The following is a 24397-nucleotide window of genomic DNA, read 5'->3' as shown; positions in this document are numbered from 1 at the left end:
TCGAAACCTGGTGAACACGTCTACTAAGTTATTGACTAAATCAGGACCAAAATAAAGATTCTTATTTAAAGACGTTCCAGCACACTGGGTTGCACAATCTAGCACTGTTCTTAACTTGTTAGGCTTCTTGGGATGGAAAACAGGGTGATGAGGAAGATACCACGTTCGTCCATCAGCGTGGTTATCGTTTACCTTTTCGGCGTAATCTCGTTCTATATACCGAGTCATGACGCTCACATAGTCCTGGAAAAACTTGGAATCCCAAATAAGTTGACCTTTCAAACAGCTAAGCCTACGCTATGCTAATTTCTTTTGATTAGGTAACTTGTGTTCGTGCATCAAAAGCAGAGCAGATAGTGCCCATTTAACTTTTGCACTGAACTCGATATAGCGTTGAGTGCTGTACGATCTTCTACAGACATCGATGCAGTACGACTTAATGGATCTTTGAATTCAGTTGAGTAGAATTGTTCAAACTTATCCTCTAATTCCTCTTTATATGAGAGGTAATTAGGTACATGGTTGCTGTTATGAAGTTCCCTGTGGGGGCCAAACAGAGCCCAACCAAATGTAGTCCTCACGGCAGACGGTTCATTCACCTTTCCGGTTCTTATCTCTTTCATCTTATGTACACCTGGTACATTAAACCCAATCAACAGTTTGACATCCTCGTCTTCTACTCTCGGAAAGCTTATGTCTTTTAAATGAGATCAGGTTGCCATTTGATTCACCGTTAGCACAATCCTGTGAACCGCCAGAAGTTGTTTGACTGTCAACACTTTCTGCACTTTAACGATGACAAAATGTCTGGCGAGTGCAACACTAGGTGGACTTCTTTGGATATCAATGATGATTTGTATCAATCTGATCATGCCTGTAAACTGGTATGAATTCTGTAAATATTATTTCCAGAATATATTATTATTATTTGTTACCAAGAGTCTTCAAAGACACCGTTTTTTGTTTTCCCTCGAGGTCTAATTCATCAGCCAGATCATCAACAATGAAGGAGTTATCTGATCTAGAAAGGCGCAAGTCTGAATAACCTTCTCACTATTTTTTATCCATACAGTCACTACTGCAGATGCCACTGGTCTCTGTATACGCTTAACACGTCCCTCCGTACAGAACTGGGTATTTATTTAAGCTTCTTGGAGGTGGGATGCCTTGAGCATCAATAGTGTGTTCTTGGAAATCTAAGGAGTTGGTTCCAATTTGACATTTCTGGATGTTTACAGTAATGCCATGCTTTTGCAGTCGTTCGAACACAATGTCCAGATGCTGGAGATGGGATTCTCTGTCTGGACTTTCTATCAAGCAGTCATCAACACACTCATGTACGAAATTGTGACCTCGGAAAACGTCATCGGTGGATCTCGGGAAAATTTATGCAGCATTTCTTAGGCCGAAAGTCATTCGCAAGAATTCGTAGAGTCCGAAGGGAGTTGTGAAAAACGGTTTTGGGAATATCGTCAGTAGCCATAGGGATTTGTTTATAGGCTTTAACCAAGTCGATTTTCGAGAAAACAGCTGTACCTTTCAAGGTAGCCGTCAAATCGTGAATGTGGGGCAACGGGAATGGTTTTCGCATTCAGACGCCGATAATCACCAGTTGGACGTCGGTCATTGCTGTCCTTATCAGGGACTATACGCAAGGGAGATGCCCATGGACTGTTTGATGGTCGAATGATTCCTGAATCTCTCATGCGATCGAATTCGATTTTGGCCAACCTCAGCTTTCCTGGAGCTAGTCGGCGTGCTTCCGAGAATACAGGTGATCTTATAGTCGTGACGTGATTTGTAACATTGCTGGTTACACACGGCCATTTCGGTGGCGGTTGGTATGTCTCCGAGTACTTGTTGAGTAATGGTCTATAGAATGGATCTATTGTGTGCATGATTGTGACTAGGGATAATCCGCAACCGTAAAAAGAAGTTACGCAAACAGATAACTTAGTTTAAAGCAATTAGTCCCTTTGATAAATTTCGATAATGTAATGAGAAGACGAAGATTATCAGAACTATGTGATATATTAGCGCAATACATTTCGAACAATCTGATCACACATATACTTGTTAAGAACATTTATATATAAAAATAAAAGGTCAACTAGACTGGAAATAGGGGTAAGAATAGACAAGGATAATAATGATAAAATAATGTGAAAACAATTTGACACCTAATCACTCTGGATAATAAGCATATATTACCAGGGTAGGTTTAAAGAGAGAACAAACTGCTTTTGAATACACAAAGGGGGTTTGAATTTTCGTATGGCTAAGGCTTCAAGCTTCAATAAACCTTAGTATACACCCTTTTACACTTTTAAACAACACCACAAAAGCCGAGTTTAGATCAATCTTATGACCTGTTTCGATTATATGTTTAGCAATAGAGGATGATGGATGTTTATCCTCTACTCTTATTGGGTAATTCGACTGTATTTGTTTTTGCAACCATTTTGGTACATGTTCACCCACCCTAATTTTCAGATCACGATTGCTCCTCCCTATGTATGTGTGACCACACACATATTTAAATTGGTAAACGCAGTGGGATGTGACACAATCGTTTTCATGTCGTCTAGGTTTTGAATGAAGCATGGACCTCGTTCTTTCCTTGATAATGACCTTCGCAGCACAATACGTTTTCCGAAGGGGTTTTGTGGAGATTTAGTGTTTATCATAGTTGAAAGCGTGAGTCAATTGAAGCTAGACCACCATGGAAAACCTGGAAACACTGGACGGCCGTTTAGTCCTATTATGGGACTCCTCAACAGTGCGCATCCACTTTTAAACATATGTTGTCCTGTTTAAAAGTGTAAAAGGGCGTATACTAAGGTTTATTGAAGCCTTAGCCATACGAAAATTCAAACCCCCTTTGTGTATTCAAAAACAGTTTGTTCTCTCTTTAAACCTACCCTGGTAATATATGCTTATTATCCTGAGTGATTAGGTGTCAAATTGTTTTCACATTATTTTATCATTATTATCCTTGTCTATTCTTACCCGTATTTCCAGTCTAGTTGACCTTTTATTTTTATATATAAATGTTCTTAACAAGTATATGTGTGATCAGATTGTTCGAAATGTATTGCGTTAATATATCACATAGTTATGATAATCTTAGTATTATCATTACATTATCGAAAGATCACTTAGTGTTTCCGTTCACTAGCCTTTGTTTGCGTGTATCAACAAGTAGATTGTGGTGTTGTAGCAGGTCTATGCCAGTAATTGGCATATCACAATATATAAAAATTAAAATGAAGCAATGATTTACGAAATCCCAATAAGGAACAGACTCACAGTTTGTAAGCTGTTGTACCAGATCACGTTAGGCTCACTTATGAAGATGCCACAGGTATTTGGAGTTTGAAAACCCTTAAACCAGCAACACCTACTATGAATCGTACCCACCTAGTGAAATCAGAAGTCAGAATCGAAGGGGTCCGAAGATATATTTGATGGGTTGGCAACATATCGTGGATCGACCGATTTATTCTGTTTAGCGACTGCAGAGGATATTGAGCACGGCGTTTCCACTCATGATCTGGTGTGGATGCATGACAGAGCGCCTTCAGATAGGTGAGTCCATTGAAACTAATGTGGTCAACGTACAATGTTGAAGACTTACAGAGCTATTTATTTCGGGGATTTTTTAACCGCTACAACCTGACTCGACTTCAAAATTGGGCAGACGAAAACGAACTTACCTTTAACACCTTAAAGTGTAAAGTAGTCCATCTGAGACATGTTGCAGACTATAATTACAACTAAGATAACTCCTCTCTAGAAGTATCCGAAGTCGTAAATGATGTAGGAGTGTGGTACCCTACGGCTTGAAGTCGTACGCTAACTGTGACAAAAACTTTCAAGCAAACCTTGCACTGGTAACACTGAAGCGCATTTTTTGCCAGTTTGACGGTAGAACCTTCCACATAATCTTCAAGTTTTATTCGTCCTCATTTAGAGTACGGAAACATAGTATCTCCTCCCTCCCTCCAAAAGGATAAGGACACTCTGGAACGTATACAACGTCGAGCCACGAAATCAGTTCGGGGACAAACCTTATGAAGGGCGCCTCCAATCACTTAATTTTTACCCGTTAGAGTACAGGCGTCTTAGAGGCGACCTTCTTATGACTTACAGTATCCTTAACACTTCTGGTCATCCATTTAAACATCTACTTAAGCTTAGTCACAATACTAACCTAAGGGGTAAAACCCAGAAACTGGAGACCACACATATCAGAACAGACTGCAGGCACAACTTCTACTCCGTAAGAGTTTTCAAATGCTGGAATTCGCTGTCGACTGAGGTAGTCCGAGAGATTTCCCAGGAATCGTTTAAGAGGAAACTTGATCTATTCTTAAGGACTAAGGATAACATATTATTATGATTTACCAATTTCTTTTTTCCTCTGTTGTCGTTATTATACCTAGGTTTTTGCCTGGAGGTATTGGTGATCCATTACTACTAGACACGGAAGCCCGTTAAGCGAAAGCCTCTTCTATTCCGTCCACAACCACTCGAACCATTTGAACCGCTAAAAGTGTTAAGGCCCGCAGATCATTTTAAGGGATGTAGTAGATTCCATTGTCGCAATTTGTCATTGAATATGCCTATGTTCCTACCAGAAGACATCGGTGATCCACTGCTGCTAAATACTGAAGCCCGACAAGCGGAAGTTTCTATTTTGCCCACAACCATTTGAATAAACTGATTTTGGCTTTCGGACGAGTATATTCGGCTAAGTTAATCAGTAATGTCGAAACCGATAAGCAAATTAAATTCGAATTCCCCTCGAGCATAGTCTGCCAGATTGCTTCTATTTGTCTGTCTGAAATCTGTGTTCACGGTATGCCGAAGTATAGAATTGTACATTGGGCACACATTCGAATTCAGAACGCAGTAACTTCTCTTCGGTCTCCAGGTTTGCGTCGGCATCTCCTGAAGGTCAGCTGGTCCTTATGTTATGTCGTGCATCAAAAAGCTTAAGCACCATCAGCAGGTCCTGCAGGAAATGTTCCCTAGGTCCCACCCTAGATTCCGAATTATATCGTGTACTCTGGACGAAATATCGTGTTCCTTTATTTGTGATAACTGCTATTTAGAGATTACAGGTAGCCTATTGGTAAGTTAACAGAATTCTGTTGTGTCATTTTATCGTTTGATACGAATTTGTCGTTAAATTTACTATATATGGCTAGCAAGAAATAGAATCTCAGCATTAACATATATGTTAATGAATCGAGGTCAAACGACCCATGTATGTAATCACTTATGCTAAAGATACATTATTCATCATTTTCAATAGGAATAAGGCTAGTTTATGATCAAATTTCGTTCTTAGTTTGCAGTTTTAAACTCCAGAAATCGAAGGTCAAGTGACTAGCATAAATTACTGCTGGGAATATATATATATATATATAATTTCGAATAAAGCCATTGATAATGATACTATGGAGATCTAGTCCCCTTAAACATGTGTCTAGAAAGTGCTAGTAATATACGCCCTGGTGGAAAATTTCAGGGGCTCATGATTCAGTAATTGGTGGTCTATATGTGCTCTCGAAATTTTTAGGAAATTCCCTTTCAAATAATCAGTCGTAGATTGAGGAAACAAGGCACCAATACTAAGGTCATCTTCCGACGCATGGTAGGATTTTACATGGCTTAATATACGACGGGAAAATCGAAAGGTTGAAGCTTTTCGGCACCTCTTAGGAAGTATTAAAAAGCTATCTTACCACTCTAGTTCTTACACCGTATCACGTAAGTGTACTTGATATTTTAGAACGTGATCTTCCTGCTTAAAGTTATATTCCAGGTTTAATCTGATACAATTCGGGTGTAAAATCCGAAACAAGTTCTCGCCTATGTTCTGAAGGTCTTAACGAAATGAAAACAATTCATCAACCTTAGTTGGCTCCTGATTCACAAGTAACTGCAGTCCCTATGTCCATGTACTCTTTAACCTTGAATAAAAGTTTCATATCGTATAATGACTCAAATTAGGGCCGAATTTCAGTGCATCATTGTTATTGGTATTCCTTGCTAACTGCCATCAGTCTGTTTACTAAGCAAAAACATCTGCCTGTAATTTCAACTTGTAATTCTCTGACTTCGTTTGATGTAAGAACGTAGTATCTTCAACCGCCGCTAGTTTTCCACATAAAGATCTATTATTTGGTAATAATACTTGACATTATCTTATACTTTTTTCTTCTGGGAATTCACTTGTGAAATCATATTGTTTATACTCAACCTATTCTACTACTGATGCTGTTACTTCTACTACTCTAGGGTTTGTCTTGATAATCTCATTTAACCATGCTTATATGGTGTACCAACTCGAACAGATACATATATATTCCAGGTCCTACGTTATGTCTGACTGACTAAACACTTCATATCCGCTTCTAATCTCACAGTACTTGATTATGTGCCAGTCTAAACTAGTAAAAGGATAAGTTCTGGAGCTTTGTATGTCGATTTTTTGAACCTGTTCTATCATACATGAGCGGTCAGTTAATGAGTGTATTTGGAGATACCTACCGTATAAAAATCACAGCTTTGCAAGTATCCTTAGATTTGAACCATGCATTCTCTGAGAGTATGTTAAGATAGTACATTCCTTACTGGCCGTTATATCTGTACGTCACACATTCGAGCGATGCTCCTTCTACTCTAAAGGATAGAATCGTACTCCTAAGCCACTAGCTAGTAAATTGTCTCGAATGAATGTCTCAGCTTGTCCTAAGCCATGTTCATAACTGTTCTTCCGGTCAAAGTTTTATGATTCCTTCGAATGGTTCCATAATAATGCAAACAGTTAGTCTTCTGTATATTGCATCATTGAGTCGAACTTTCGCTCCGTTAAAATGGGGGGTTCTGTTTGATTATATCATCCCTAACAGAGTTAATAGCACCTACCGAATATTTTCCCTACTTTCGTTTCGTAAAAAGCTCACAGACAGCATTTAAATTATTTTTCAATTTTTCTAGCTACTTGACCGCGTCCACTGACAGCTTATATATGGAAATAATTGGGGGAATTTTATGCATCAATTTCAAACAGTGGTTCTCAGCAATATTCCATTTAGCTCAGTAGTAATTTGTTTTCTAAAGTGGTCGTAGCTGAGAAAAGAGACTTTCATCCGCTTTCACAGTGTCGTTAGAGTAATCGCCGTTACCCGAGACCATACCACACATAAAAAATCTAGGTTGATATGATTCGATGCACAATTCGGAAGTAAAACACCACTACGGCTAACATTCGTTAACTGATTTAAAACTATCAGTTACTGAAATTCATTGTGGCTCTGGATAAACTAGTGTTCTTTCTAAAAATTTATACAAGTTAATAGCCCGTTGTAATTTAGTCTGCTTAACTTTCTGTGTCTTTAGTGTTAAGTGGTTTTTGTTTATTTTAAATAATTAGGGTACATATCCACAATCATCTCCAATATGGTTTTCCGATTCTGATGATACGTTTGTCACACAAATTTTCCGAGGACTACAAACAGTTGAACCAAGCAATTATACGGTAAATTATTTTTGTTATCAAATCAATTATAACCACTCAATCATACTACAGATTGATCGCCAAGTAAAGATACTTGTAACTGAATTATGTCGATACAAAAATTTGCCAAATCCTCCTGAATTAAACAATCTCTGTCCAGACTTCAATCCTGAGCCTGTAAGTTTATACTTGTTCCGTTAAACTAATATTTTGTTGCGTATATAGCAGAATAGACAACATTTATAGCTCGTCCCTTAATGTTTTATAATTTTGTTTTCTGGGTTTTAATTTTTAAATGTTACTTTCAGTACGATTTCACGAGGAACCAAGATTTAAATATATTCAGTATCCATTTACCTAGATGGTACTTTCCTACTACTTTTAACGCAAAGTAGTTGCTTTCCAATTTTTTTTAAAAATTAACTTAATAATCCTCGTCCATCTAGTGAGTCATGAACATCACGTTATCGACTTAACAAGAAATAACTTGTAAATATCCAGAGGTTTTCGATTACCTCACTCTTCCATGAGCTGACAATAAAGATGACCTAACTGACTTTGTAGCTGTATCTACCAAAACTAAAGCTCTAAGAGTAATAAAACTCAAGGAAAAACACTTGCAAGTTTATTTATCATATAGGTCGTCTGGATTCTCTGAACGCGTTTTTGTTAATCTGTTTCACCTATAGCTTCCTGTTGATACTATTTCGACTGCTGAACCTCGCCAATCATCTTCTGGCGACGGCAATAGTGATGCAGAAGATACTGGTTTCGAAGATGAAGATGTGACACTGAACGATCCATTTGAAGTTTCGTAAGTTTTACGGTTTCTAGTTAACTTTATTTTTGTCAAGGCAACTGACATTAACACTATTTCTCTGATAAATATAATAAATTGTTCAATAATTTCCACTAAGTAGTGAGCTACTGAAAAATGAAACTTCAGACGGCTATTTCTTCTCAGCTCAGAACTTGATACTCTTAACATGATTTAACCTGTGTAACTATTAATAGGTTGAGTTCAGTAACGTAAGTGTATTCACTATTTGCCTTTTACCAAACCATGAAAATCTTTTTTTAAAATGACTCTGTGCTTTAAAAGCACAACTGTAAATCATGGGATAGCAGATTTAAACCCTGATTCGTTGATTGTGTTCCAAACACCATCCAGCTGGTATCCATAGCTATCACATATTTATACCTCAAAGAGTAGTACGTAAAAATGATATATATGTACAATAAGCTAATTATTTCCAAATCTGACTTCATTAAGATGATCAAAACTGCTTCCATACTCTTCCCTACTCATTAACTAAAATGAAGAGTCCATGTTTGTATAGCTGCTTTTCTTGATAAAAACTCTAGGAACAGTTAAATTACACTCAAGTTGATTTCATCGTATATACAGATTAAATTCAGTGATTAATAATTACAAAAATTTGTTAGCCCATCAATCGTCACTTGAGTACAAAACTAGAGTGAATTTGTGATTGCAATAAAAAAATTCACAACAAATTCTAGTAACTAACTTCATATTGAGTAAATTCATAGAATAAAAATGCATTAAAAGTCAACCGAATAAGAATTACCTTCATTCAATGTACATATTGATTTCTCCTTCATATGTTGTATCTGGTGATTTCATAATCCTAACATCGCGGATCTATAATTGGCTACTGAGTCGCATCGAATTGGTTGAAATATTCAACATTTTAATCCCCACACTATTCACCGACTATTTTTTTGCTTTCTTCCAATTCCTTAATCTACATTTTTTCGGCATACATCGATACTATCTCTGTGGAATTTCAAGGTGTAGACTGTCCTATTATTATTTCAGTCCCAACCTTTGGTATTTCCATTTTTTAATTATTGTTTATATAACTAGCAAATCTTACTCAGTGTAAACCATATCTTTGTATTGTAATGCCTTGAAACAAGACTGATATATCAGTGTTGTGGCTTGAACCAAATACAGATTTCTGCTAATAGTACAGCTGTTTTGCTATGACTGTAAAACACCTACCTGCCACTTACAACGAAATAAGATGACTGCTTTGCCGATGCAAGAAAGAAAACAAGACCGTAGAGGCAGATTGATTTATTCAGCAACCACTAATTAAAACGACTTTCACAATAATTACTTACTCCTGTTACCCCTCGTGAAGGAGCGTAGGCCGCCCACCAACATTCTCCATCCAACTCTGTCCTGGGCAATCCATTCCAGTTTTCTCCAATTGTTATCCATTTTTTTGATGTCTAATTCCAATTCCCTACCAAATGCGTTCCTTGGTCATCCTATTTTCCTCTTCCTCTCAGGATTCCAAACTGGGGCTTGCTTCGTGATGCATTTTGATGATTTCCGTAATGTATGTCCTATCTGGCTCCAACTTCTTTTTCCTGATTTCCTCTTCAGATGGAAGCTGGTTTGTTCTCATAGTAGGTTGTTGCTGATGCTATTCGGCCGACAGACATTGAGTACCTAGCGTAGACAACTGTTTATAAATACTTTTACCTTTTTGATGATGGTTGTAGTAGTTCTTCAAGTTTCAGCTCCGTACAGCAGAACTATCTTGATGTTCGTATTGAAGATTCTGACTTTGATGTTAGCTTACAGACAGTTGTTTTGAGTTCCGTATGTTCTTCAGCTGTAGGGATGCTGTCCTTACTTTACCAATTCTTACCTTTACGTCTGCGTCAGATCCTCATTGTTCATCAATGATGATGCTGATCAGGTACGTGAAAGATTCCACCTCTTCCAGAGTTTCTCCACTAAGTGTGATTGGCTTGGCGTTCTCCGTGTTGTATTTGAGGATCTTGCTCTTTCCTTTGTGTATGTTGAGGCCTACTGCTGCAGAGGTTGCTGCTACACTAGTTGTCTTCATCTGCATTTGTTTGTGTGTATGGAATATGAAGCTTAGGTCGTCTGCGAAGTCAAATCTTCTAGTTGATTCCGAGATGTCCATTGTATTATGTGTTTCCCCTCAGATGTAGAGGTCTTCATAATTCAGTCCACTACCAAAAAAAGAGAAAGGGTGAGAGCAAGTAGCCTTGTCTGACTCCGGTCCTCATTTGGAATGCATCTGTAAGTTGTCCTCTCCACAATAATGCTGATGATAATAATGTAACGTCGTTTTAAATGTTTGGTCAATCAATAAATTCGAATAAATTGAACTATGAGTTAATCAATAATCTGATGTGCGTGTATGGAATTCGCAAAATCACTAAATTAGCTAGTTTGACTAAGAAATGTAATTCATCACTGAATTATAGATGTCTTCCTTCCCAACATACATTTATATTTATGTATGTGTATACATGGTTTGTTTTCTTGAATTTATCTATCTGTTGTCTTTTATGTAAATAGTATTACGGGAGATGATCGTCCTGAATACGATGGTATTTCATCTCAAGATGCTGAACAGTTGGAAAAACTCAAGGCTACACAAATACAAGTACGTTTCATTGTTTTATATATATATATATATATATATATATATATGAGTGAACGCTAATTGCTAGAAAAAATCGAGTTTCTGAGACCAAGGTAAACACAGTACTACTCGATCATTATTAGGTAACTGAAAATTCCAACCTCAGTTGACGTTATTTGTCATCTCCAAATTTGTTTACTCATAGTTTTCAGACCTTTGAAAAAAACCATGCTGAATGGAATTTTTTCTAAGAGGAAAAGAAAGAAACATACAATTCTCTAATGATTTGTACAATCATTGTAAAAATCGTTAATTAATTAATGATCTGCCACCACCGCGATTGCTTTCTAGAGGAAGTTTGTCGACTTTTTAACGTACGATTGTTTGGAAATTCTCCAACACTCAAATGTTATACACCCCCATAGACGAGAATTAAGTACACGAACTGGTGATGTTTTTTATTAAACGTTCAAAAGATTATCCCATTAATATTTTTTTGGATCACCAGTGACAATTCTGATTGTTGATCAGATAAATTAAATTACCGTTTCTCTTTAACTTAATTTTTAAAACTATATTTAGTTTTGGATCATATGACGACTCGTAACTATGGTGATACAGATCGTAAGAAAATGTAGTTACTTCATTAGTACCAAAAACTTCATTTGTTTTCCAAATTCAACTCACATTGATCAAGTACAGAATAGTAAACTCGGCTTTGAATTTCCACTTTTGTGTGTCTGTGTGTGTATGGGGCCTAGTGATACTTCTCTATCTTCTGGGAGAGTAAGACTCAGTCAAAGTAGAATTTATGCACACAAAGAAAAGTAGCAAAACTCGACGATACGGTGTCTAGTGCATATACTATGTAATGAACAAGCTTTGAAAACTAACCTAACCAAACACTTATACTCCTGAACTTGCAGAAAGTTTTCTATTGTGAAGATTCTTCCTTACCTCTGGAAACCTCATTTGATGTAATATAATTTTATGTATACAAACGTATATGTATTGTAAAGTTTATGAAGAGTGAAATGAACTTGTTGAAATATCTTACTAAACATATAATATTGAATAAGGCTATTATTATTATTGCTACTATGATTAATCGATTGTCCAAATGGGGGACTAAGCGAAGCGCAGTTCAAACATGTTGCCTAGCAGTTGCTCTAGTCCATTAAGCTACCACTTCACAATCATTCTCCAGCTTGTGGCGGAAATCATTTCTTGTTATTATAAAACCTTTTGCATACCTTTCAATATTCTGTGCATTGTTTTGCCGAATGTACTCTGAACAAAATAAATTTGTTGGTGATTCTTCTTTAATTCAGTATCGGGCAGTAATTTGGAAGTGTGTGGGTAGGCGCAGACTACCTGGTTAAGGGTCCATGCGATGACCCCAACCAGTTGTTGGAAACATTATGTGATTCGACTCAGAACAAATCAAAATAACCCAGATGTATTCACTTAATCTTTCTCTATAACATGAATTTTAGTACTCCCTCATACAAAACATTTCATTCCTTTCTTAAACCGTATTCTTAATGTTCAGTCGTTCTCACTATTATTGTTTTTACATTATTTTAGTTAGTTCACTATTCATTTAATGATAAAAATTCATTTTATCATGCTAATGTAGTACGAAAAGTTAGACCAACGCATATTCGTGTCAAGCGCTACATTGATTATATCTAACAGGCTTACTCTATTCATTGGTGTATTTCACTCCGCTTCTGTTATGTATATTAGCCAATCTTCTACTGATGTTTATTATTATTATCATTGTGTCTTCAGGGAATTACTAAAGGTTCAATTCAATCATCTGACCGTTTGATGAAAGAGCTAAGAGAGATTTATCGATCAGACAGTTACAAACAAGGTGAGCTATTCTCACTAACCTTTTATCACAAAAAATATCTTTATTTATTAACTAGATAGTTCTTATTTTCAACCTAATTTTTTTTAAATAAATGGTTCTTGTTTTAATTTGAAATGCATCATTTATCTTTACAGTATGCATTTGACCGATTCAATAGTCATAGATACGTTATGTATGAGTGTGGATGACCCAGATTTTTATAGCACATTTTATGGTACAATGACTGGCTAGAGTTGTTAAAAGTCAACAATAAATGCATATATTTAGTCATTATTTGTTTATCTATTCACTTTATAAAATGAATGAGTTTTATTTCGAGATTAATCATAGTAGAATAAGCTGTTTACTTCATTAAAACCAACAAACATCATATCCAAACAATTTTCTTACTACTTCAAATTTTTTTATTCATTTATTATCAATTACTTTTCTTCCTAGGTATTTTCACCGTTGAACTACAAAATGACAGTCTTTATAATTGGAAAGTTAAATTATACAAGTAAGCTTATTTTGATCTTGCTTGCATTTTGTTTTATTTAACATAACTCTGTTAAGCTAACTTGACAAGTACGAACATCTACATCTTATTGATAAACGACAATGTAATGTTACAATTAAATAACATTAGATGACAAAATGGATTCGTTAAATCAAGTAGTTAGTAACTGATTCATTCTTCAGTCGGTGACATCATGAAGATCGGGATATGAAATCAGTTCATTAAATGAAATCTAAACATTACAGTGCATACGTCTCTTAATATCTACTATAGTCAGTCAGTCAAACGCATCATAGAATGTGGTACGTACGTACACACTGGTTAGAGGTATGAGGGCAGTTGTCAATTCCCAGCTGCCCACACCGTCGAAGGATATTTCTTCTTGAGGGACCTGAAAAAGAAGCCGGATTAGTTATGGTCTTAGTGACCTGGGAGAGTGACCACAGAGCCCAAGGGGCAACCGTTTGTGTTCGGTAGTGAAATCATTAGTGAGATGAATTTACACTATTATACAGTCTCATCTATTGAGTGTACATAGGCGTGTCTATAGGCACTCGTTATCCAATCGCATCTTACTATCCCGGATATATTAGCTTGATTATTTTTTCTCTGTAATTTTACATTCTCTGATTTCATTACTATTAAACTTCTTATAATTCATCTATTCTTTTCGAACTATTTATTCTTTCTCTATATAACTGACATACTACTGTGATTTCACCCCGCTGTACTGACGTGGTGTGGGAAATTAGGCTAACGTACATTTATGCCAGGCTTTATGTTGATTATGATTGACTGAGAAATCAAGTGATCTGACTCAGTTGAACAATATAACTATCAGTAGTCTGATTATTTCTTGTATAAAGTTGCTTCATGTCTTTAAATAGCAGCTCATATTACTTCATAATTAAAATATTATAGGTATACTTTGTCTTTAAAGATATGATAGTTGAGAACATACATTTAAGCAGCTTTGATAACTACTTTATACTTTAATTTTGTGAGGAATTCAGTTTTTTTCATATTATATATGTATTTTTTCAAAAGAGTTGATGAAGATAGTGGATTGCATAAAGATCTTCAAGAACTCACAAATCATCCCAAATTAGAAGATCATTTAGGATTACAATTTCTATTCAAAGTTAGTTGTTATTAATTCCATAAATTTTATGATTTGTTTGTCTGAACATTCAGTACTGTGTCATCAGATCCAATAGGTTTCCTTCTACATGTATGGTTGCTTCACTGGATGAAGTTGTACTATTCAAATTGTAAAGAGCCCGGTAGATGTTTAGGTATAATAACATATTACGCCTTCATCAAAATCTGCCTCTTGACGATTATCTAAATTTCCTACCAATTATGTTGAAGACAATGGTCTCTTGCATACATCTTAGTTTCGAGCATGAATTGAGCAATTGAGATGGATGTTAGTTGCTGTTTTATTGAAAGTAGAATGTCGAATTCCGTTCATTTCTTTCTTCCCATTAAAAATTCTCATAACGCTCCTTCGGGTGTCGCTTGGTTCGGCATGAGGAGGAACCTTGAAATTTCATCATTTACTCCTTCCAGCTCTTGATAAGCTCCCATTTGAAAGTTTTAACAAACTATTTCACCGTTTGATTGTTGAGAATGACAATGCAGGTAGAGGATATGGATGATGCTTCCTTTTTCAACGAGTTGTTCAGACAAAGATGTCATAAATTGTGTGGCATCATCTGAAACGATGTTGTTAAAGATTCCATTTGATCAGGTGATCAGCACTTATCCATTTATCGCTTCTGTAACTCTCCCAGGTCAATGAAATCACTAATACTATTCTCACCTCTCAGTTTTATCACGAAGTAATATTATTTCAGCATGTAGGCAGCCAAGAATTGTCAGTTGCCTAGGCACCTCTAGAAGCATTCAATATTACTCCCGGCATGAATAACTACATAGTAGATCTCTTATTTGTGCAAAATACATTTTACTGTGTTTTGTCATGTAATATATATATATATATATATATATATATATATATATATATATAGACTTAATACCACTGAAGTGCCATTGTTTATCATTGGTCACATTGTTTATCATTGGTCACATTTCATACTGTATTCATGCATTTCACTTCCTATCAAATGTTTGCTTTCTTTTTGAAACCACACATAATTCAATGGTTTTTCTATTTTATATAAGATATGTCAGTAGTAGGAAACCTTTTAAAAAATCTTCCTCGGATTGCAAAATGGTCCAAAGTTTAGGAATACATAAACCTCTATAGTGTCTTCAGCCCCATAGATTTCCCTAAGCCTGTTTTTTATTCTAGAAACAGATTAAATAATGCTGTATCAACATACCTACTTACGCCTGTTACCCCTCGTGGTGGAGCATAGGCCGCTCACCAACATGTAACCTCTTAAATGAATCAATCTTATCGTTCATACGAAATAACAAGCTCTATGTATTACGTTTATTTACTAAGATTTATATGTAAGGCCGAGATAATTTGTTTTCATTAGATAGGTAGGTATACCTTCATATCACGGTGGTTGTTGATTCTCTTGTAAACAGTTGTTACTACAACTTGTATGTTCTCAAGTGACACAAAGAATTCCTGTTCCTTTTTCTTTCTTACATACATTATTTTGTACTACGAATATCGAGTGATATATTTGTCTTTTTTAGTATTTTCAAAACAGATCGTCTCGAGTTTAATATTGTTTTAATTTTTAAACTATAGTCAACTAATTATAACTCCAATGTTTGTCGGTGAGGGATTGTTAAGATTGTTGAATTTGATTGAAATCATGAACTAATCTAAGTTAAAACACCATTGGAAATCTAAAAGCACCGGGCGGCCGTTTCGTCATAATATGGGGCTCCGTAGCAGTATAACTTAGGTCGGTCCATGATTTCCAATCTTTGCTTAGTCTCCGTTTATTATCATACTTAGTGCTTTGTGAGAAAAAATCGATCAAATTTCCTCATATCCTTTATTAAAATATACTAGATTATATTTTGTATCACATTCTTTATTCTAATTGTAGTAATTTTTATTTTAAATAGGAAACATATCCTTTTGAGCCACCATTTGTCCGTATTCTTTATCCAGTAATTGAAAATGGTTATGTTTTAGCCGGTGGAGCAATTTGCATGGAATTATTTACTAAACAGGGTTGGTCAAGCGCTTATGATATCGAATCATCTATTATGCAAATAGCTGCAACTTTAGTGAAAGGTCGTGCACGAATAAATTTTAGCGCAACAGATGTAGGTTGTTTTTTACTGTTTTGCTTTTTCTTATTGTTCTTTATTTATTTTTATATTTAAACACATAAACATTCGTATGAAGGGACACTAGAATATATTTATGCCACAAAAATCACTGAGTTTGTTTGTAGGCTGGGACACTGCAGTGGAACCCAAACCGAAGCACGTAGTTTTCGTAGGGGGATACTCCTTGAGCATTTGACCTAGGGGTCTAATCCACATGGTAGTGGAGTAACGTTAGGAGATGCAGTCCCATGGTAGCCGGTGACCAATAATAGGTTTATACGCCATTTGTTCTCTCAGGATATTCGAGCCCATGTGCACCATTGGTATGGAATCAGGGTTTTCCAACTCCCCTAGGTGGATCCTCGATACCCAACACCCTGTTTAAAGCACCGGACATTCACTTTTCGTCCTCTCAATCTCGTAAACAACACCCTCGCCTTGTAAAGGTAATGAGTAAGACTTCCCTGGTATTGGCTGTATACGCATGGCCACGTGAGCTCATTTTGAGAGGGCGAGCAAACTCTCCCCACCCTAGGCCATACCAGGGCGGTTGAAATTGTGATGACTCGTACTTCGGAAATGCTATAATTTACTTTCAGCAAGGAGAAATAGTTACTCCTGATAAATTAACTAAGATGGTAATTCAGTTTCAACAGTTAGATTGTATGATATATTTTCTAAAGTTTGGAAGGTGGATGTTATTCTGTCAAACTATTTAAGATCACTAATCGCTCTGATTTATGAGACAGGTCAGAGAGTACTTTGTGACAATCACAGAAAAATTTTTTTTGATAAATATTGTTCGTAAAATACTGAAGCTCAAAAACATCAGGGAAAATCGAGGATTCTTCATATATGACCCTAAATGTATGGATTAAATCGACCGAGATATCTTGTCTCAATGTTTATCATTGAATTGCATCCCGAAAAAACATGACCTAATGAAGGCTCTTAAAAATAACAATTTTTTTCATCTAACCTTTCAGGAACTAGTCTCCCTGGTGGTCATCGACTTTATGACTTGCAGTTGATACACTTCTGTTTGCTAAAGATGTTGATAAGGTATAAAGCCTTCTATCCATCGTTAATTAACATCATAAGGTTGTTCACGAAAGGTTTCTTTCTATCTAAATGATAAGTGTTGCTCCAGGATTGTTCTAAATCAGCACCTAATTTAACCATAAGATAAGTAAAACAAATAAGGGACTTTAATACATTCATATATAGGAGGTCTCACCAACCGTGATGAGTTAGTGGCTAAAGAAACATATATATATATATATATATATACATCCCTCGTTAAATCTGCGCTTAATGATCGATCCTCAGAAAATGCTTTTATCTTATGACATTATTGATTAGTATCGGCTGTCAGTCAAACTCAGTATACTGGTTTTGTTTGACTTTTATGTATAATAATGCATTCACTGAAACTCAAACCAATATCATTTATATATTGGACTAAGTTAGGGTAGGCAAAATGCAAGATCAGAGTGATCAACCTGCGTTAACATTTGGGCTCGACACGGATAGATATCTTGAATTATCATACTATTTCCCCATGTTGTTCCAAGTTTTCATAGGGGATGCTCAAATCCTAATGCAGTTAAGCGATGAGTTCGTTAAGAAAAAGAAATATCATATTCGGTATTCCACTACTGATCAACATATAGGTATATCTCTATACAAGGGATGGAAAATCTCAACACATGTTGTATAGTTCAATACTGTAAGTTTATAATTAAAATTTCAAAACTACTATAACAATAGTCTATCTTCATTTTACAGTCAAATCAACTCTTTGCTTTTTTTAATAGGATCAATATTCACTTCGCCGAGCTCAGCTCTCCTATCGAGGTCTAGTTCAGATTCACGAAGAAAGTGGTTGGTACACTCCCCCAAAAGCAGATGGTTAAAAAATGCTCATTATACTGTTAATGAATATTAATGTCTGTATGCATTTTAAACAGACATACACTATGACATCCAAACTACTATAAATATATATGTATATATTCTGAGAAAGAATTCATAGGTTTTTCCCATATGCAAAAGAAATGATAAACATGAGGTTATTTCTTTTGTTTGTTTGTTTCGCATTTCCACACACTTTTACTCCGACATGTTGTTCTTTCATTGTGTATGTGTGGTCAATCGTGTTCCTCCATGAACATGTGAGGCAGTATCTTTCTGTACTTTATGTTTCTATAACCTTTATACCTTTTTCTTTCCTCTGATGGGAATTTGTTGTGTACATTGTCTCTATCTTTTTCTTCTGTATGCACATTCAGTCTTTTATTTATACATATATACATTTTATCATACCATACAACACTTCCATACTCTTTTTAATTAATCATATGTCTATCGGTCACCTCTCATTTTATTACCGATATATATATATATATATATATATATATATATATCATTAGTAATTTTCTGTTAATTATAGTGATGTTTTCATGTGCTTCCCTTTAGGTTAGAATACTGAGGATTATTTTGTTTTATTGTTTTTATGCCTTTATCTAACCTAACACATGCATAAAACAGTCACTAATGATATCCATTCTGTTCAACACGAATTTTATGACTTCTTAGTTTAATCTATTGTACTATGTACATGTATATTTCTCCCATTTATAATTAAATGATCTCATCGGGTAAATGATATCATTTATACTATTAGAAAAAAGCAATGACTGTTTACATTTCCTAGATTACACAATCCCTCTTCTGATGAAAAACTAACATCTAGCAATTTATTCTGATACCTTCGCTTTCCTCCCTCCCCGACCACCACCAACACTTCACACATCAGTTCTCTCCATCATTTATAGTAGTTTATAAACTGTTGTTGTTCTTTATACAGTGCTATACATTTTTTTTCTGTTTACAAGAACAACATCAAATCTTTATTTCCGTATTATTGTCCTCTCTAATTGTTATATTGCATACTTATGCATAAATAATAATATCATTGTCTTCCCTTTTGTTCCTGTGTATTTGTTGTACTTTCAGATCATTGTACTTAGTAATGTGGTAATACTTTCTTTGTATTGGTTTAATTTTTATTTAACATGTTATAATTATGATTATGGGTGTTGTTTGCTTCAAAAGTGAAAGTGTGTCGAGGAGAAGAAGAAGGACACGTGGGCAGTTACATTTGGAGTGCACTCTCATCTATAATACATTGTTTCATTTGTTTTTTCTTGTAATTTTACTTGTTTTTTTCCAATCGCTTATACTATTTGATGTGATATTAGTAGTATTAGTAGTGATTATTCTTCTAATATGTGTATAATTGTTGTGTTCCTGTAAAAATTGACTTATTGGATAATTAAAATCTCACATTTTTATTGTGAGTATTGTGTTGTTCATTGTTCAGACGACATAGTTTTATGAAGTTAGAATTACTCAACCCACTCTCCAACAAGTGAGATAGTGATTAACTAGTGACAATTCAAACAGTAGAATTTACTTTTTATGATCCGATTCTTCGTCGGCTGTTACTGACCATTTTCTGTCCCATTCTTCGAAATTACTAAATACTCATTATTCTCACTAGTGACCAATTTCAAACAGTAATTTCTTAAATCTTAGTAAGAGGCCGTGACTGGTGTAGTCCATCCATGTTGACTATTATTTTCTAAGTTTTTATTCAAGTGTTGAATATTAAATAAACGGTGACTACAGTTTCGAGGATCGACTGAAACCGTAAATTTAGACTATTGACCATCAATATAGAGATTGATCTAAAGACAACGCACTTGTTGAGGTCTCGGGTTCTATCCAATTAAACGATTGCGACAAGACCTGAATATCTTTGGTTCGATCCCTGGCAGGGTCGTGGTTGTCCATAGTTTAGGAGTAGTTTCACTCTATAATGGAACAGCTTTACATTGTTTTCAAGTTTCCAACGATTGTCCGGTTAAAGCCAGTCCATAATATAAACCGTAATCAAGTCAAAAATCTTATACTGATTATTTTGTTTGTGAGTTTTTCACCGTCGATCTATGAGACTGATATATGGTATAGGCCAATAGATATGTGGATAGTGGTGATCTTTGCTTGCCGTTAGTTTTTCATTGGTAAATATCTTAATTATAAACACCTAGCACTTCTGTGGTTGATCACATACTTTTTTTATTGAAGACCGCTTGTTTAATTTGGTATATAAATGCAGCTTTCTTCGCATCAAAAATTTTAAGGAATGACTACTTTTGATGACATATTTGGAACTATGAGTAGTTCTCACGTAGATGATTTTGGAGTTATCATAGTCGTCTGAAGAAACTTTCCTATGTAGCAATTTTCAAAATGAAAAAGATCACAGAATGTTTTTGATAACGATATTTTTACGCTTTGTCAATGGACTGACAAATTATAGACTGAATGCTATTTCAATAACTTCAACAAACTACCATCAACTCTTCCCCGTAACTGGAGATTTAGACTGACATATTAGATACGTAAACAGAGAATAAGTGGTTGAATAGTGAGTAAGGACTTGTTTTGGCTCCAAATGTTTACAAATGCACATGCCTATATATGAACTTCTAACACACTCGTCGCCGATATGTTAATTGCTGTCTAATACAGTCCACATATCTCTGTTTTTTCCACTTAAAAATATGAGTGTAAACTAAAATATTCTTAAAAAATCGGTGGTTTATGTAGATTTAATCCTTTTGTAGATAAAGTTTCATCATGGACTGACTTATGATAGAACGGAATGATTGAAAACAAGAAGATACTAATCTTTTGTCATAGTTTAGGTAGAACTTCTCAGTGGTGTCTATTCACGAATCCACTACCTCTAAGTGGTACAGAAAGTACAAAATTCTCTTTCACTACTGAAATGGAAATATATCACGATTGTCAACGGATAACCGGAAACAGTAGCCTAGAAAGGTATTGCATCAGGTCAGTTAACTCAACGGAATGATGATGGTAATCTGTCCCAAGTTAATTGAAATTGAAAATACCAATCACTGGGGCATGATTACGTAGCTCGACGTTATCATTTTTTTGACCAAGATACTTATAGACTATGAGCTGTAATGTAGTACAGGTATCTGATTGTACGCTACTAAGGAAAGCCCCTATTAGAACGAAACAACGGTTCAGTTTTTTTAGTTTACGGGGGTTTTATTTTCAGTTAATGGTGAAATCTGTCATGAAATACTTTTTTACATTTAGGTAATATATCTCACAGATTTATAGAACGTACTGTTTTTATATGTTAACATTTCAAGGAAAATTCAATCACAGATTCTAAGATAGCACACCGGACTAACTAATAAACATACCTAAATGGATCCAATCTCAGACTGTTGAATTTCATTAAATGTATCAACTCAGGGATTGCATACCATCCATTATATTTTGTGAACGGACTTGTATTAATCATGTGAACACCTGTAGGTTTATACATCGGTACATTTTACCTATTTATTTCTGACGTCCAAATAAATCTTTTACTGTTTGCTTTATTAATATATCTTCAATAGTAAGAAAGAAACAATGAAATTTCATGGTTGAATTGTTCTCATCTCCAACTGTTTAATCGATCGAGGTTGTCCATAACATTTTGTATATTCAATTTGTGTATTGTATCCAGCGAATAAGACTAATTTTCCATTCGTTCAGCGTCTGAGTGCTGCACATTGAGAAAAGAATGAATTGTTTACCTTAACTAAACGGGCGAGACTATAATTTACGGACGACCTTTGAACGAATCTAATATGACCTTGAGAAATGTCAGCTAATCAGTAAACAGTTGGCATAGAGTAAAAATATATACAAAACCAAATAATTAAAGTGGATACACTTCTTTTATGTGGTCCAAAAACTTGTCAAGGTTAGAAAAAGGTTCAAAAATCGTAATGCACAAGGTAGAGGAACTCATCCATATGGCTCCATAATAGTTGGTCTCTGAAGCTATGATAAGGTCACAAAAACTCTCTCAGCCTCCACCAAATAGCTTCAATATTGTTTGTATGTACTGAGGTTGTGTAAGTTTGTCATTTTTATTACGCATATATCCCTACAATACTCATACCACTGAACAGCCGAAGCTTCAGTAACATTTGCGAATATTGCAGCCAATAATACTGGTGCTTTTATTATACAGTTCGCGGCAATTATTATAATATGCCTTAGTCTCAATCTGGATCGAGCGAAAAAGGTTCGTATTCTAGAAAACGTCTTCCTTCAACATATATTACATCGAAGGACATCACGGTAGTCTGCACGGGATGGACAAGTCATTTAATTACCGCAAATACAATTACAGGAATTTCTTAGTAGTCTTATTTGTTGTAGCCGCCTAAGTGTCGAGCCTTCTCTAAAATTCTCTGTGAACCGATCGTACATGAGCATCAGGTACTGAGATTGGCGCCGTGACCTTGAAATCCCTAAAACGCTTCTGAATGGGTCGTCCATAAATTATAGTCTCGCCACTAAACGGTATATATATATATATATATATATATATATAGAGAGAGAGAGAGAGAGAGACAAACCACCAGAAAAATTTTAAAAATGTGTGTTATCACCCATGTACACAAACAACTACACGTCGTGAATTATTATTCCAAAGATAAAAGATCACTAATCTTTGTTAATTTCTTATTCATTGAAATTTAATATCTTCACTTTTTCTCGTTACTTGTAGAAGCCAGTAGAAATTTTAATGCAGCCATTAATTTTTGACCTTCTGTAATGTAGAAAATGATAGATAAAATGAAGAAATAATATGGTGTCACATTGTTTCATCTTTTTATTTAGTCTTATTAATTATTCAATTTATTAAGAATATTGTATTCTTCAGTGGATAGTTCATCAAATGAAGATGCCTCATTAAAATTGAATCCATTAACTGTGTCAATTTAATATGCATTGTTTGATGTTTTAACTGTTGGCGGGAAAAAAATTGAATTTACCTGGGTATTTAATTTAGCCGGTTTACTAAACATTAAAAACAAACAATAATTCACATATTTTGGTTTCGTTTCAATTATTTTCAACTAAAATCAACTTTTAATTCTAAAAAAATATTAATTGAATTTTGATCCCGTTTGATCTTAAAGTTTATAAGCAGTCATTGGATCATCTATATATAACAATCAGTTATTGATTGTTGTTTTTTTAAAACTCTAGTGAACATTGAACATCGAAATAGAATGTTCATTAGATGGTAAATCAGATAAAAAATTTGGATTCTTTACTTATTCTGAACTTTTAAATCTTGTTGTGTGTAATAAGATGTCAAAACTACTGACATTATTTAAATTATTTGCTTATTGAATAGTATTAATACCATACTGATTAATTCTTTGTGCAAATAAATTTTTATATAGTTGAAGTAATTAGTCAATTGAAGTTAGACCACCATGGAAAACCTGGAAACACTAGACGGCCGTTTCGTCCTGTTGTGGGACTTCTCAGAAGTGTTATCCACGGTCCCGCCTCGCGAGATTCGAACGCAGGACCTATCAGTCTCGCGCGCGAGCACTTAACCTCTAGACCACTGAACCAGCATCCGATGGTCTTAATTTCTAACTTCAACCAATCCACGAAATTGCGCAACCATTCACCCATGTCTTCATTGAGTTAACATTTCACAACAGACCTGGTTGAACTCCACTGGTTGCTGTTTCTCACTAGAACTCCAGGAAATACCTCATGGAGCCAGTCACTAGTGAGCATATGATCATTATCAGAAGGTGGTTTTGTGGAGATTTTAGTAATTTTTATGTAGTTGAAATCATGAGTCAATTGAAGCT

The 24397-nt window shown here is 35.1% G+C and overlaps 3 protein-coding genes across 4 annotated transcripts in view; 1 reads left to right on the top strand and 2 right to left on the bottom strand.

Moving 5' to 3' along the window:
- Window positions 1-338: 338 nt before the first annotated feature.
- Smp_029950 (hypothetical protein) lies at window positions 339-623 on the bottom strand (the record flags this gene model as incomplete). Its single annotated transcript, XM_018799536.1, has 1 exon — window positions 339-623. The coding sequence occupies one exon, from the start codon at window positions 621-623 to the stop codon at window positions 339-341; it is 285 nt and encodes a 94-aa protein (XP_018651315.1).
- Window positions 624-4863: 4240 nt separating this feature from the next.
- Smp_029940.1 lies at window positions 4864-18926 on the top strand (the record flags this gene model as incomplete). 2 transcript variants are annotated; one of them, XM_018799534.1, is made up of 9 exons in its annotated part: window positions 4864-4959; window positions 7604-7708; window positions 8221-8345; window positions 10899-10986; window positions 12760-12844; window positions 13283-13343; window positions 14391-14484; window positions 16401-16604; window positions 18428-18853. In XM_018799534.1, 9 exons carry the CDS (start codon window positions 4864-4866, stop codon window positions 18524-18526), a joined length of 957 nt encoding a protein of 318 aa, XP_018651314.1. In that variant the 3' UTR covers window positions 18527-18853. The 2 variants fall into 2 exon arrangements, with proteins under 2 accessions (XP_018651314.1, XP_018651313.1); XM_018799535.1 differs by lacking the exon at window positions 4864-4959 and adding an exon at window positions 5243-5272 and having other exon boundaries at window positions 18428-18926.
- A 4337-nt stretch (window positions 18927-23263) lies between these two features.
- Window positions 23264-24397, bottom strand: part of Smp_029930 (hypothetical protein) — a gene marked incomplete at both ends in the record, with an annotated part of 14991 nt that continues 13857 nt past the window's right edge. The window contains 1 exon segment of the mRNA XM_018799533.1: window positions 23264-23328. Within this exon segment, the coding sequence (XP_018651312.1) occupies window positions 23264-23328 (65 nt within the window).

Source organism: Schistosoma mansoni, chromosome 3 (assembly GCF_000237925.1).
Source record: "Schistosoma mansoni strain Puerto Rico chromosome 3, complete genome".
Taxonomy (NCBI): domain Eukaryota; kingdom Metazoa; phylum Platyhelminthes; class Trematoda; order Strigeidida; family Schistosomatidae; genus Schistosoma; species Schistosoma mansoni.
Note: the sequence above shows the minus strand (reverse complement) of the source record. Positions and strands in the feature narration are given on the sequence as shown.